The following is a 13,178-nucleotide window of genomic DNA, read 5'->3' as shown; positions in this document are numbered from 1 at the left end:
GAGGGCGGGTGTGTTCTTCCGCCCCCACCGGGTTTCTCACCCGTTGCCATCTTCCAGGACCTGCAGCCCGCGGTTGTGAAGGCGTGAACGGCAGCTCGGCCTCGTCTCGGCGCAGGCCCCGTCCGCGCCGGCATCGCGCCGCGGCCGCCGCGCGGGCCATGCTACGTTGCTGCCGCACGACACGTCACTTCGGGTCGTTCTTTTTAAAAGGCGCCCCCCGGACCCAGACTCGCCGTCACCGCTCACCACTCTCTCGCACCTGCTACCCGCCTGCTCTCTCTGTCTGACGCGCCGCCCCTCGCGATCGATGATGGCAGCTGCGGCGTGGCTGTGTGGACTCCTCTCGCTCCTGGCCCTCGCCGCCGCGGCGTCGGCGGCGGATGGGGCGGAGGGTGAGTGGGAGCCGCTGATACGGATGCCGACGGAGAAGGGGGGTGACGCTGCTGCTGCTTCTGCTGCTCCGGCGGTTGAGGAGGATGAAGTGGGGACGAGGTGGGCCGTGCTCGTCGCCGGCTCCTCCGGCTACGGGAACTACCGGCACCAGGTGAGCCCGCGGCGGCCTCATCTCTAAAGTGCTGTGAGGGCCTAGGGGGCAGAGACTGGAGAGCATGGGATGGATTTCCCCTCCTGCTCATGCCTGTTAGCTTGATACTGTTGCGACTTTCCGATTGATTCGAAGCGTTTCGAGTTTCGATGCTTCGAATTTGTGGGGATTCAAAGCTGATCTGCACTTCCGTTCGCTATGTGAGTTTAAAATTGACTGTATAGACACGGTTTGCCCGTGAGATTTAGGTATGAAGGACCGGGCTGTCCGATCCCTAGTTGCTTTGCTTCGTTAGAAAGGTCCATACATGATTTGGCTCAGCTGTTTCGGGTGGTTGCTATCTAGGTGGATAATTATAGGTGCGAGACATGCTTCATTGGTGACAGGAATTTTGTTTGACTGAATATCTGTTAGGAATGTGGGGGCTATTTGAGGTACATTTTTTTTTATATTACGCCTGGATTCTAATGATTGAACGTGCCACATAAAAAATAATGTTCTGTCGTGCTTTCTTCTGCCACGCATAAAGCAGTATATTTGTTTATTGTGTGTTTGCTACAAAATATGTTGTATGCAAACATTATGACTGCTTACTTAGGGCATAATGGTACACTTGATGCTTGGCAGGCCGATGTGTGCCATGCGTACCAGATACTGCGGAAGGGAGGAGTGGAGGAGGAGAACATTGTTGTGTTCATGTATGATGATATTGCCCATAACATTCTGAACCCGAGGCCTGGGGTTATCATTAACCATCCTAAAGGCGAAAATGTCTATAATGGTGTTCCAAAGGTAAATACTTGATGTTTCTTCACTTCAATCTCAGTTTTGCACAAGTGCATGAGTAGCCTACCCTCAAAATCAAAATATGATTGTGCTTTGTGATCACATATGGATTGGCAGCTCCAATTGCTCATGTTTGGCACCAACTTGATCAACTTCACATTCATTGCAGGATTACACAGGTGATCAGGTCACTACTGAAAACTTCTTCGCTGTCCTCTTGGGCAATAAAAGTGCTATCACTGGAGGGAGTAAGAAGGTGATAGACAGCGAACCTAACGACCACATCTTCATCTATTACTCAGATCATGGGGGTCCTGGAGTTCTTGGTGCGTACTTTGAACTTACTGTGTAAGGGATGTTGTTCAGTTGATTTTCTGTATGGTACTTAACTAAGCAAAAATTTAGGTATGCCAAACTTGCCATATCTGTATGCTGGTGACTTCATCAAGGTTTTGAAAAAGAAGCATGCTTCCAATAGCTACTCAAAAATGGTATAGATCCTTCATTTTCTTCTCCACTCTAGAAAAGTCCATTCTGGAATTGATACACTTTACATTGAATGTCAGGTTATATATGTTGAAGCATGTGAAAGTGGCAGTATCTTCGAGGGATTAATGCCTGAAGATCTAAATATTTATGTCACAACAGCCTCAAATCCAGTTGAAAATAGTTGGGGAACATACTGCCCTGGGATGGAACCATCACCCCCTCCTGAGTACATTACCTGTTTAGGTGATCTGTACAGTGTTTCTTGGATGGAAGACAGGTAAGACCATAAAACTCATTTGAGATCCACTGCTGTGCAACATTATTATGTTAGATCAAAATAAATTCTAGCTTTTCTACACTCGTGGAAGGTATATCTTATGGAGCCTACGTATTTGATATGTTGTTTTGCCATTTTTAGTTATATAGTGTGATACAATTCAAGTTATACTGGGTATTTTTATGCTTGGACTATTGTGTTATTGCCCATGATCAAACTGCCTTTTTTAATGATTGGTCCATTTGTTTTATCTCACTTGGTTCATTCTACGCAGCTAAACTTTGCGTCAACATTGTTATTTGGAGCCTATTCATGAATTCTTTTCTAAATTTGTACATACATGTCATGTGACATGTCTTCATATCGCGTTAAAGAAATGCTACTCCCTCCAGTGTTCTAGTTCTGTCCAACCTCCAACTTTATAAAAAAATATATTAACATCTACAATACCAAGTAAATGCACTATCAAGACATATTTCATGGTGGATTTCATGAATCTCATTTGATGTTGTACATATCTGTGTATTTTCTATAAACTTGGTTAAAGTTAGAGAATTTGACTTAGGACAAAACAACAGCATTTTAAATTTTGTAACACAGGTAGTACATAAGAAGGTATGTGCGGTTGTTATTTAGTACAATAGTCATCCACTTTACTAGTATTTAAGGTATTGGCAGATCAGTCTTGAGTCCTAAGTGGTAATAGCAAATACATGTAAAAAACAGTAGATAATTGAAAAAGTAGTGGAAGTATCGATTGTCGAACAATCAAAGGACTGTTAACAAGTAAATGCATAGTGCTTTTATGTTTTTCTTTTCTTCCAGTCAATATGGCCTGAATATACAAGCTTGGTAGTAAGTACTTATGACTGTTATACCTACTAAGCCTGCTCTTTTGAACTGATCTGACTCTAATTGGCAGTCAAACCAACAATCTAAAGAAGGAAACCATCAAGGATCAGTATGAAGTGGTGAGTCTCAAGCACATCCTCCATGTTTAATAGCAGTTTGTCACCTGCTTTGTTAGGAAGGTAGAAATGAGAACTTTAAAAAAACAAATAATTTGTTGGGCAGGTGAAAACAAGAACCTCAAACTCGAATAAGTACAAAGAGGGTTCTCATGTTATGGAGTATGGTGATAAGACCTTCAAGGATGAGAAGCTTTTCCTTTATCAAGGTTTTGATCCTGCTAATGCCAACATGGCAAACATGCTGCTTTGGCCAGGCCCAAAGGGTGCAGTCAATCAAAGAGATGCTGATCTTCTCTTCATGTGGAAGAGGGTAAATCCTAGCTATTCTTTCATTCTCCCCATAATCATTTTAACTGTTCCTCTAAAAGAACTGCAATGATACAGATTTGCAGATTCTATAAAAAAAATGGATGCTATTCCAAGTAATATTCATGGAATATATCATGCCAAATAGGAATATTGGCTGTTTGTTGTTTTCCGTTCTTGTCCTCTACTTTGGTGAATTCAAACATGATGCGTTGTTGCACTAGGTAAAAACATGCAGAAACCATTTCACAGATGAAATCTCTGTAGATGACTAGTTATTTGTTCTTGAAAAGTATGCTACTTGGTACATTGCTTGATATATGTGGCATCATTACATTGTGTTGTTACAATAATATATTTTATTTCTTTTTTTATAACCATCCTTATGCCCATCTCCATGGGTTAGCTGGTAGAGTTGTTTATTTCTGTTTACTTGGTTATCTTCCAGAAATTCTTCACACAAAAGATCAGGCTCTTTTTTTTATTATTATTGTGTGTGTTGTTGATGATGATACCATGGGTATGCTTTGGTTTTTATGACCACTTTATTTCTTTTGTTGGAACACGCAAATTTAAGTCCTTAAAGTGCTCATTTGAAAAACAAGCCTAGGGGCTAGCAGCTGGCACATTTTCTACCTATGTTTTAGAGAAATTTAGATAATAATTGACAAGACAGTTCAAGAAAGGGGTTTTGCTTGTTCCATCACTGGCAAAAAGCTGTTGTGATTTTTCCTCCAAATTCAAACTATCACCATTAAAAGTTGAAACGATGTGGCTTGTTTGGTATAGCTTAACTAAGTCGTGTAGATGGGCTTCATACTTCTTAGAGAAGATAGGAGGAAGAACTAGCTTTTTAATACAAATGTGGTCTTGGTGAGAGGGCTGTTGCGATAGCACCACGCTTGAGAGGGTTAGGGCTGGTACATTCGTCTTGATGTCAAGCTCACTCCTCTAATACCAAGCTGAAGTTTTGCCAATCACTTGTGGTAGCTAGCAGCCTCCTATTATTGTTGCTTCCTAATGTTCAGTTATTTCTTTCAGTATGAGCAGTTAAATGGGGAGTCTGTAGAGAAGCTGAGGGCTCTCATAGAGATCAAAGAAACTGTTCAACATAGGAAACATCTTGACAGCAGTATCGATTTCATTGGGAGGCTTGTCTTCGGATTTGAAAAAGGGCCTTCAATGCTTGAGGCCGTTAGAGCCACGGGTCAACCATTAGTCGATGACTGGGATTGTTTGAAGAGGATGGTGAGTATACTGATTTTTCTTATTCGACTCTGACATAAGGCATGCACATGAAGTTCCTTGCTATTGCACATTCGCATTCAGTCAGTGTCCAGTTGAACTTATTTAATCTTGATGGCTTTTGCTAGGTGCGGATTTTCGAATCCCATTGTGGTTCACTTACTCAGTATGGCATGAAGTACATGAGAGCGTTTGCAAACATTTGCAGCAGTGGTATATCTGAGATGAAAATGAGGGAGTCAAGCATCAGCGCTTGCAGCAGCTACGACTCGGCGAGGTGGAGCCCGATGGCTCAGGGACACAGCGCTTGATGATAAAGATCAATAGCAAAGCCCCCCGAGGTCTGCTGCCCCCAGTGCCTGTGTGCGAGCTCGTATCATCTGGGGACCGTGTGAACCCATGATCACTTGTATATATCATCATGTACTTATGTTCGTGCTTATGTAAGTATGATCTTCATCCAACTACCGAAATGATTAAGATCAGATGTGAATGCTGTTGCGAAGGATGATCGCAAGTAGGCCATAATCAGTGGGCCAAAAAATGATGACCCAAATCAAGGTAGTGCTCCACGGATAGCCCATATCTATTGCTAACAAAATGAGATTACATTACATGTGCTTTACGAAGCATTTTGCAGGCCATGCTAGTAGACCAATCTCTTTTCCGAGCCCATCCCTATGCCAACGTCTGAGAGTGGAAGCCCGTTCCAGTGGCCAAGCTAGCCTGCATCGAGACACCAGTTGCGTGAGGTTAGTTAAGGCAAGGCCTCGATCCCGTGTGCATGATTGCACGACGCTTAGCAGGTCAGGGGGGGGCTTACATATTTTTCTGAGGAACGAGATGAACACCACGAAGAGCGCCAGTCCTGCCAAGATGCCGACGATTATGGCCACAGTCCTCCCAACATCATCCTGCGAATAATCTGTGACCACAAGAGGACATCGCATCATCGGATGCAGGATTAGAATAGCATATGCAAAGTTGCGCACTCGCGGCTTGCCCGAGTGCTCCTTTTGTTTTATCGGGAATATATTCATCGGCACTGGGGGTGGTTGGCCGCCGCCGTCGAGCCCCAACCATCCCATAATGTGCGTGCCTATCGCGGCCAGGTCCTGTTCGGCTTACACTATATTCGGTTTATTTGATTTTTTTTTTAGCCGGAACAGTATTTTTCTCTTACAACAATTCAGCCAGAATAGTGTTTTTCAGTCAGTTTCAGCCAAGTTTTAGATCAGCGAATGGGGCCAGATATGCTTGGCGATAGGCATTTTTTGTTTAGTCTTTAGTGGCTATTGGTGGACCAGGACAATGTTTTGGATCGGTATATACGGCTGAAGAGAGAGAAATCGACGGCTAGCTTACGGCTGAAAGTGCTTTGCATCTGCAGGTGACGATGCAGGGCCATGCAGGAAATACGAATCTAGCATAATCAAATTTACTCTTTTGGTCCTTTTTTTTTTTGGATCAAGAAGTAATGCAGCTCCTTTCATTACTGTCACTTCAAAGCATCTACTACCTGATTATACTGGGTCCAGTTGTATCGCATGCGGTCCACTAGAAACTCCAGGATGATTAGCATACCAAACCCCCATAATATATTGGACCGGATTGTGCTGGAGCCGCTACTGATTTGACTGATGAGGTGGAATGGAACAGAGAATGTTGCCACCGGTCGTTATGGCGCGCGCGGCGCGGTGGTCACTTGTCAGCAGTCAAGTGATTGCTATCTTGTCTCTTTCTCCTTTGCTTTTCTAGACAGCGTCCTGTGCTAATCTAGACAGCGCGTTCGAGCTATTGTCTATTGGTACCTAAAATTTTCAAGTAACAAGCACGATTGATCTAGACAACTGAAAATTAAGCCGTTGGGAGTGAGCTTTCCTGTGGAATTACTCGCCAAGTTGCATCTCGTCCTGATCGCCATCCATTGGCATGCGGCATGCCCATAGGGAGAAAAAGAGTGAAAGAGGACATATTCTGCCTCATCTCTTTGTTACAAACTTTGAGATGTTTACCTATCGCCTACTGGAATCAATTCCTGCTGCAACTCGAGATGGGCACTCGCAAATTGCGATCCGTAGCACGCGCACTAGGCAGCACTAGCAGTCTAGTACTGCAGCATCAGTATTTTCGCCGTGTCGAAGGCTCAAACGCAAGGGCAAAACCGATAACAATTTGCGTTGGAAAATAGTCTGTGCGTACGGCCGTACCTTGTGTCGGGCGGAAGTAGTAGCCGTTGGCCCAGTACCTGACGTAGCACTGCGCCAGGTAGACGTCGGCGGCCAGCGCGGTGCCGCAGGTGCCCTTGAGCTGGCCGACCGCCTGCGCCAGGCACGCCGTGCAGTCGGCCGCCGCGAGGTCGCCCAGGCACTGCGCCACGCCCTGCACGCCGCCGGAGCTGTTCACCTTGTACCCGCCGCTGGCGCCCACGCCCTGCACCTGCTGCAGGTCCCCGAGCACGGCGTCCCGGTTGCTGAGGAACCCGCCGTCGCTGCTGCTGCTGGTGCTGCACTTGCGGTACACCATGGCGGCGTCGGGCGTGCCCAGGAAGTTGGTGCTGTCGTACCGCACGTAGCACCCTTCCAGCTGCAGCGACGCCGCGTACGCCGCCGCGCACACCTGGCTCAGCTGCGCTAGCGCGTCCCGCACGCACGCCGCGCAGTCGGCGCCGCCGCCCAGGTCGCCGCGGCACTGGTACAGCCCGTACGCGGCCGTGCCGTTGGCACCCGCCGTGAAGCTGTTGTACCCGGCGTTGGGCGCCGCGCTGGCGATGGAGGCGAGGAGCGACTCCAGGTTGCCCTCGAAGGGGGTGCCCGGCTGGTACTTGGACGGCGAGCAGCCGGCGTAGATGAACGTGCCCGTGGCCGCCTCGCCGACGCCCGCCGCGCCTAGGCCGATGATGATGGTGGCGACGAAAACAACCGCAGCGACCACGCGGGAGCGGCAAAGATGGCTGCGCGGGCGATGCATGACTGACGATGAGACGGAACTGCGCGCGTTCTTGCCGTGCGTCGCTGGGTTCGATGGCCCTGGGGCTCGGGAGCAGTGGCGATCGCCCGATGCTTTTCCGAGTCCTTGTCTAGGCAGTGCCAGTGAGGAGAAAGGTGATGGTGGGGAGATTACAGAATAAATGCGCGCTTTCGTTGCGCTTGGGGAAGCCGCAGGACTTTGTGGTGCGCGCGCGGCCTCTCTAGAAATTTTATACTTCGGGCCTGTTTGGTTCCAAACTCTTAAAACTTTAGCTCCTAAAAGTTTTAGGCAGCCTTCTAAAATCTCCTAAAAACGTGTTTGGTTCCACTTTCTAAAACTGTCTAAAAGCAATAAATGCACTAACAAAAAGACCATGCAGCCCTCCTTACCCCTCCTCTGCATGCACCTGGTATGCATGGCACCCCCTGGTCACCTCCTTCTATTGCTGGCGTGCCACCTCCTCTTGCTGGTGCCGAATTTTTTTTGCTGGCGGCCAAATATGTTTATTCCATTCAATAAAAAAAAGTACATACAAATGTTTACACTCATACAATTGGAAAGAAGTGTCCATAAATCATCCATACAAACAATTCAACACATCAATAAAATCACCATTACAAGTTGACATCTACGATCTACTAAACAACCCATCGGCTATCCAATCACGGAACTCATTCATGTTTACATCTTCGTCTCCATGATGTACATTTGACACATTACCGTCAGAAGAGGATCCTTCGGCGAATGGAACATAGTTCTCATCATGATCAACCAAATCAAAGTCCACATCTCTCAAAAAACTATCCCTAATAAAATTATGCATTGCCATGCACGCAAGAATTATATGGCTTTGCTTTTGCATTGGATAGCTAGGAAGGTCAAGCAAAATCCTCCACTTCATCTTTAGAACTCCAAACGACCGCTCAATGACATTACGAAGTGAAGAATGTGAGTAATTAAACAGTTCTTTTTTACCTCTTGGCATTACTCCTTGTCTAAACTCCGGCATATGGTACTTGATTCCTTTGTACGGTGCAAGATATCCCGGTCGGTTCGGGTAACCTGAGTCAACAAGGTAGTACTTGCCTGCACAATTATAAAAGCATGGATTATTTAAGTCATAGAACAAGTGTTGTAATAATGAGAACATGCATACATACAGTTGTCATTACCTTCAGGTGGATGCGGAAACTTGTCTCCAAACTTGTCAATTGCATCTTTGAACACCCTCATATCATGAACTGACCCAGGCCAACCAGCCACCACAAAAGTAAACCTCATATCGAAATCACATATGGCCATGACATTCTGACTCGTATATCCATGTCTTCCCGTATGTTGAACTACCTTGTTACTTGGCACTACTACAGGAATATGAGTACCGTCTATAGCTCCAATGCAATTGTCAAAGAATGGTGTGAAGCGAGGGCTTTGCAACCTACGATGCATATTTTTAAACTCAGGGTCCTTGGGCTTAATGACGTCTACTGCTAGCTTGTTCACACTCTCTAGAACTTTATCAAACTTTCTACATATTGTTTCTAGTGATCTTGTGAAACGATCTTCAACTTGTCTAAGAGATTGTGGTGCACCACATATCCATAGAAACAGCCCTAAAGCCTCCATAGAACACATCCTCTTAGTTGATTTTAGCCCATATGATTCAACTAGCAAACTATGCAGCCTCAGAAACAGATCTTGACTCATTCTAAACATATTGTAACAAGAAGTGGTATTTCCTAGTGTCTTCATGACCCATTCATATCCACTTTCTGTTGCTATTCTGTATTCTGCTTTGTTAATGTAGGTGTCAAAGTGATACATACCCATCATGGCAGCTGCAATACTTAAGATTCTCCTCCTCTTCCTCCTACATTGCAGTATATATGATTGTACCCTCTGATCAAATTCAGCCCTATCATCGTCCTCTTCATCCCATAGATCATCCTGAGACTCATCTTCCTCCTGTCATAACCAAAACAAACAAATCAGTACGTGAAGTATAAAGTATGAGATAAATCATCAATAAAACAACTCAGAAATCAGCAATAAAACAACTCAGAAATCAGCAATGAAAGGTCATTCACACACAGCATCATTCACACACAACATCATTCACACACAGTGCTATTTGTTCCCTTTGCTTTACCATTTGCTGGTACCTCTTTGCCAACTCCTCTTCCCTTTGCTGGTACCTCTTTGCCAACTCCTCTTCCCTTTGCTTTACCATTTCAGCTAGTGCTGCTTCTTCCTTACTCCTAGATTCTTTCAACTCAACAAGCAGCCCCTGGAACACCTTGACCATCGGGCTCTTACTCTTCTTGCTTGGGCTTGTGCCTGTGCTTACAGTGCTATTTGTTCTCTTGCGACTGCTACTGCTCATAGGACTTGCTAGGAACTCCTCCTCCTCTTGTTCCTCACCCTCCTGATCACCCAAGTCTTCCTCCTCAACTCTCTTGTGTTGAGTTGATGATCCTGGTATGACAGCAGCTTGACCGTCCACTATAATTCCTTTAAACATCTCTTCAAGATATCCAACATATGTAGGAACAAATTTCATGAATTTCTTACATTCACTTTTCCCCTACAAAACAACAAACAAATTGAGATTCAACTACTGATGAATGTAGACATAGCATGATATAATAACACTACAAGGAAATTACCTGTAACTCTCTTTTCCACCATGCGGCTGATGCAATAATAGTGCCATCAGGTCTTCGCCCTAGACCGCTATCATTTTGAATCTTATTCCAAAAAGTGTACAAAACCTTGCACTGTGGCCATCTGTTCTTTAATTGTTTGATAGAAAGATTGATTCCAGTCTTTAATTGAAATCCTTTTTGAATGTTATTCCAACCTCTACGTGCCATTGTTCCTTTAACACAATTCCCTGCCCTTATTTCATCAACAGCAAGTTCACAGTAACAATGTGTGTTTTCCTCGGACCATTCAGCCCTGCCATAAGCATTCTATAGCAGAAAACACATTATCACACTAAGTATTGCAATGTCAGAGAACATATCACACTAAAGAAACTATTACACTAACAAATTCTCACACTAACTAATTTCCAAAAAAAAAGCGAGGCAGAAGTGGAGTATGATGAAAAGCAACTGAGGATAAGACCCTTCAAGAAGGCAGTCACAGGATGACAAGTTCTGTGAATGTCTGTTTCTTAACTTCTATTAGTAAATTAATTCCCATGACGTCAAGGAGAAGCTATCGGATTGGGTGCAAAAAACTCATGGAGCTTGACAAGATCAAGGGTGATCTTCAAGTTTGACAGCATAAGGGAAACCACCAGCAGCTGCTTCATCTGGACCTTGGACAGAACAAGGGTGTGGATCAGCTGGACCTAGATGTACTCCCTCAGCTGCTGCTCCAGTCTCAACAGGACCAAGTGAAGCAGATGCTTCGGGAGCATATTGAAGCAGATGCAAAGGCTGAAGAACAAACGGGAGAAAACAAAGAAGCTGTTTTAGGGAACAAATGGCCAGCAAGATTAGAATCTGTCATCAGATCGCTTGAGATAGCTAGCATTTGAAAGTGAAACAAATAGAAGGCCTATCAGAAAATCTGAGACAAACCAAAATTTAATTCGACACAAGAGCTTCTTTATCTTTTTTTTTGTTCTGATCATGAAAGATAACCTTTTCACACTGCTGTTTTAGGTACCAGTGGCGCATACATCGTGGGAATGAAGAGTTGAACCAAGATGAGAAGTGGTAGTGTGCTGGTAAAAATAACCTACAATTTCTTATTTTTAAGAAAGGAACATATACTACATTCCACAGAAACAAATGCTATCCTTATTGTGTTCATATTTATGCAGCCTAAGAAAATATCATACTGGAAACTTACATTTGTCTTCAGTTTATAAAGTATTAAGCAATATCATCAAATTTTTACTTCATCCTTCAGAGTGGTAACACAAACATATACCCGGGCAAACTATGACTTTATTTTTTTCAGTTATCAATACGCTGGAACCATGAATACACATATACCCAGGATAGTGACAAAAAAGAGAGTCAATGCATGCACAGTACATCACTAATTATCACAACTCACTATCTACATCCACAAGTACCTAGCATACATTTCACTTCCATATGGCAACAATACATTTCATACATAAGAAGAGAAGCATTGACCATGTATAGGCAATTACCTGAGACTGTGTTTCAGATGGCACGTCGTCTTCCATGTCACCAGCATCTACATCCACTGGATTGTGAAAGGCATGGCCTACAGAGGAAGATGCAGGCCGTCCTCCTCCCAAATGTCCTACACCGCGACTGCCAATACTCCCTCGAAGCAAACCTTTGCCTTGTCCACGTCCAAAACCAACTTTGCCTCCAAGCAGACCTTTGCCTGTACCACGACCTCCGCCATCAGGTGCTCGGACTCTGCCTCTAGGGGCCCGAGGAGGTAGTGGATGCTCATCACCCTGTAGAATGGCTTGGTATGAGTCAATGTTGGGGAAGACGTCCGCCTGTGAATTGAGATCCAAATGCTCCATGTGGCGGCGGGGAGCGGACAGGGAGGGGGCCGGCTGCGAAAAGAACGGGCCGAAGTCGTCTTCGTCCGCATCTTCCTGAGATGAGCGGATACTACCTACACCGGAGGAAGAACCTTGGGATAGGTAGTCCCTGTAATTGTACTTGTCCATGGGCACGCGCGTGGCCGGGTTGGGGGAGGGCACAGCCGGCGGTGGGGAATGGCACGGGGAAGGAACCTGCGCACAAAAATAGATGAGCAAAGGGAAGCACAGAACACTACATTGAGAAGTAGAGGGAAGAAACTGTGGTGGTAAACTGGCAAAGTTACTGCCACCAGCAACAAAGTTTAAAAGTAACCCGTCAGGTAAAGGACAAAAAACTTTTAGCATATGCAAACGACATGAACTTGGTAGGATCCTGAAAACAAATTCTATTTTGAAGTACGAAGGATATGTGATCGATGAGGTGAATACATAAGCGTAGGATCATGATCAAGATCATATACTGACCTGCGAGTTACAGGCTACATATAGGTCTATAGGATTACATTACAGCGCCTATTAACAACCAACCAGCTCATGAAACCATCTGAATTTCGCTGATACAAAGCAACTGAATACACATCACTGCTAGGCTAAAAAAAGTCGTAATTACAGCGATTCAGAGCAGAGCTTGCAACTCGTCCAAATTACATTCAGATTTCAGAGTGTGTCGGGCAGAGATTCAGATTAGCGCGGCGCACCGCGTTCAGCATTTCAGCACTGGTCGAAATTACGAGCAAGGGTACATGGCAACACAGTAGAACAACTGCGCGGTGCATTGCAGTGTCCTTGACAGTTGACATTGACACTACCAGCTCTGAATGATCATAGCAACACATGGATATGAAAACAAACGCAGAGAAACAGCAGGAAAGTAAGCACTGGCAATCAGATCGAGTGCTCACCACTCAAGGATGCACTGGAGGTGGAACTCGTGCCTGCAGCTGGTCACCTGCGCAGCGCAGACAAATAGAAGAGAGTCAGGAACTCGGACGCGCGAGGCGGGTGGTGAGTTCTCTCAGCAGCACGGAAGCAGTGCAGCAC

General features: G+C 45.1%; 3 protein-coding genes across 3 annotated transcripts; 1 reads left to right on the top strand and 2 right to left on the bottom strand.

Annotated features, from left to right (window-relative positions):
- Positions 1 to 80: 80 nt before the first annotated feature.
- LOC136491013 (vacuolar-processing enzyme beta-isozyme 1-like) lies at positions 81 to 5,085 on the top strand. The gene is made up of 9 exons (XM_066487222.1): positions 81 to 544; positions 1,172 to 1,336; positions 1,500 to 1,656; positions 1,736 to 1,821; positions 1,897 to 2,096; positions 3,019 to 3,067; positions 3,171 to 3,377; positions 4,415 to 4,621; positions 4,747 to 5,085. Exons 1-9 carry the CDS (start codon positions 308 to 310, stop codon positions 4,927 to 4,929), a joined length of 1,491 nt encoding a protein of 496 aa, XP_066343319.1. The 5' UTR covers positions 81 to 307; the 3' UTR covers positions 4,930 to 5,085.
- A 120-nt stretch (positions 5,086 to 5,205) lies between these two features.
- LOC136491014 (plasmodesmata-located protein 8-like) lies at positions 5,206 to 7,800 on the bottom strand. Its single transcript, XM_066487223.1, has 3 exons — positions 6,829 to 7,800; positions 5,442 to 5,543; positions 5,206 to 5,344 (listed from the first exon to the last, which is right to left on the bottom strand). Exons 1-3 carry the CDS (start codon positions 7,586 to 7,588, stop codon positions 5,340 to 5,342), a joined length of 867 nt encoding a protein of 288 aa, XP_066343320.1. The 5' UTR covers positions 7,589 to 7,800; the 3' UTR covers positions 5,206 to 5,339.
- A 249-nt stretch (positions 7,801 to 8,049) lies between these two features.
- Positions 8,050 to 12,306, bottom strand: LOC136490717 (uncharacterized). Its single transcript, XM_066486916.1, has 3 exons — positions 11,763 to 12,306; positions 8,761 to 9,553; positions 8,050 to 8,674 (listed from the first exon to the last, which is right to left on the bottom strand). The coding sequence occupies exons 1-3, from the start codon at positions 12,261 to 12,263 to the stop codon at positions 8,217 to 8,219; spliced, it is 1,752 nt and encodes a 583-aa protein (XP_066343013.1). The 5' UTR covers positions 12,264 to 12,306; the 3' UTR covers positions 8,050 to 8,216.
- Between the last annotated feature and the right edge of the window lie 872 nt (positions 12,307 to 13,178).

Source organism: Miscanthus floridulus, chromosome 11 (genome assembly GCF_019320115.1).
Source record: "Miscanthus floridulus cultivar M001 chromosome 11, ASM1932011v1, whole genome shotgun sequence".
Classification (NCBI taxonomy): domain Eukaryota; kingdom Viridiplantae; phylum Streptophyta; class Magnoliopsida; order Poales; family Poaceae; genus Miscanthus; species Miscanthus floridulus.
Note: the sequence above shows the minus strand (reverse complement) of the source record. Positions and strands in the feature narration are given on the sequence as shown.

What these genes read in the sequence shown, in the direction of transcription:
- LOC136491014 (XM_066487223.1), bottom strand. Translation starts at nt 7,588, where the DNA reads ATGCATCGCCCGCGCAGCCATCTTTGCCGCTCCCGCGTGGTCGCTGCG. An exon ending in CTACTTCCGCCCGACACAAG is followed by an intron (nt 5,544 to 6,828) that starts GTACGGCCGTAC and finishes TTGTGGTCACAG; the next exon opens with ATTATTCGCAGGATGATGTT.
- LOC136491013 (XM_066487222.1), top strand. Translation starts at nt 308, where the DNA reads ATGATGGCAGCTGCGGCGTGGCTGTGTGGACTCCTCTCGCTCCTGGCC. An exon ending in TCTATAATGGTGTTCCAAAG is followed by an intron (nt 1,337 to 1,499) that starts GTAAATACTTGA and finishes CATTCATTGCAG; the next exon opens with GATTACACAGGTGATCAGGT. An exon ending in GGGATTGTTTGAAGAGGATG is followed by an intron (nt 4,622 to 4,746) that starts GTGAGTATACTG and finishes GGCTTTTGCTAG; the next exon opens with GTGCGGATTTTCGAATCCCA.
- LOC136490717 (XM_066486916.1), bottom strand. Translation starts at nt 12,263, where the DNA reads ATGGACAAGTACAATTACAGGGACTACCTATCCCAAGGTTCTTCCTCC. An exon ending in CATCTGAAACACAGTCTCAG is followed by an intron (nt 9,554 to 11,762) that starts GTAATTGCCTAT and finishes TGGTTATGACAG; the next exon opens with GAGGAAGATGAGTCTCAGGA. An exon ending in GTTTCCGCATCCACCTGAAG is followed by an intron (nt 8,675 to 8,760) that starts GTAATGACAACT and finishes ATAATTGTGCAG; the next exon opens with GCAAGTACTACCTTGTTGAC.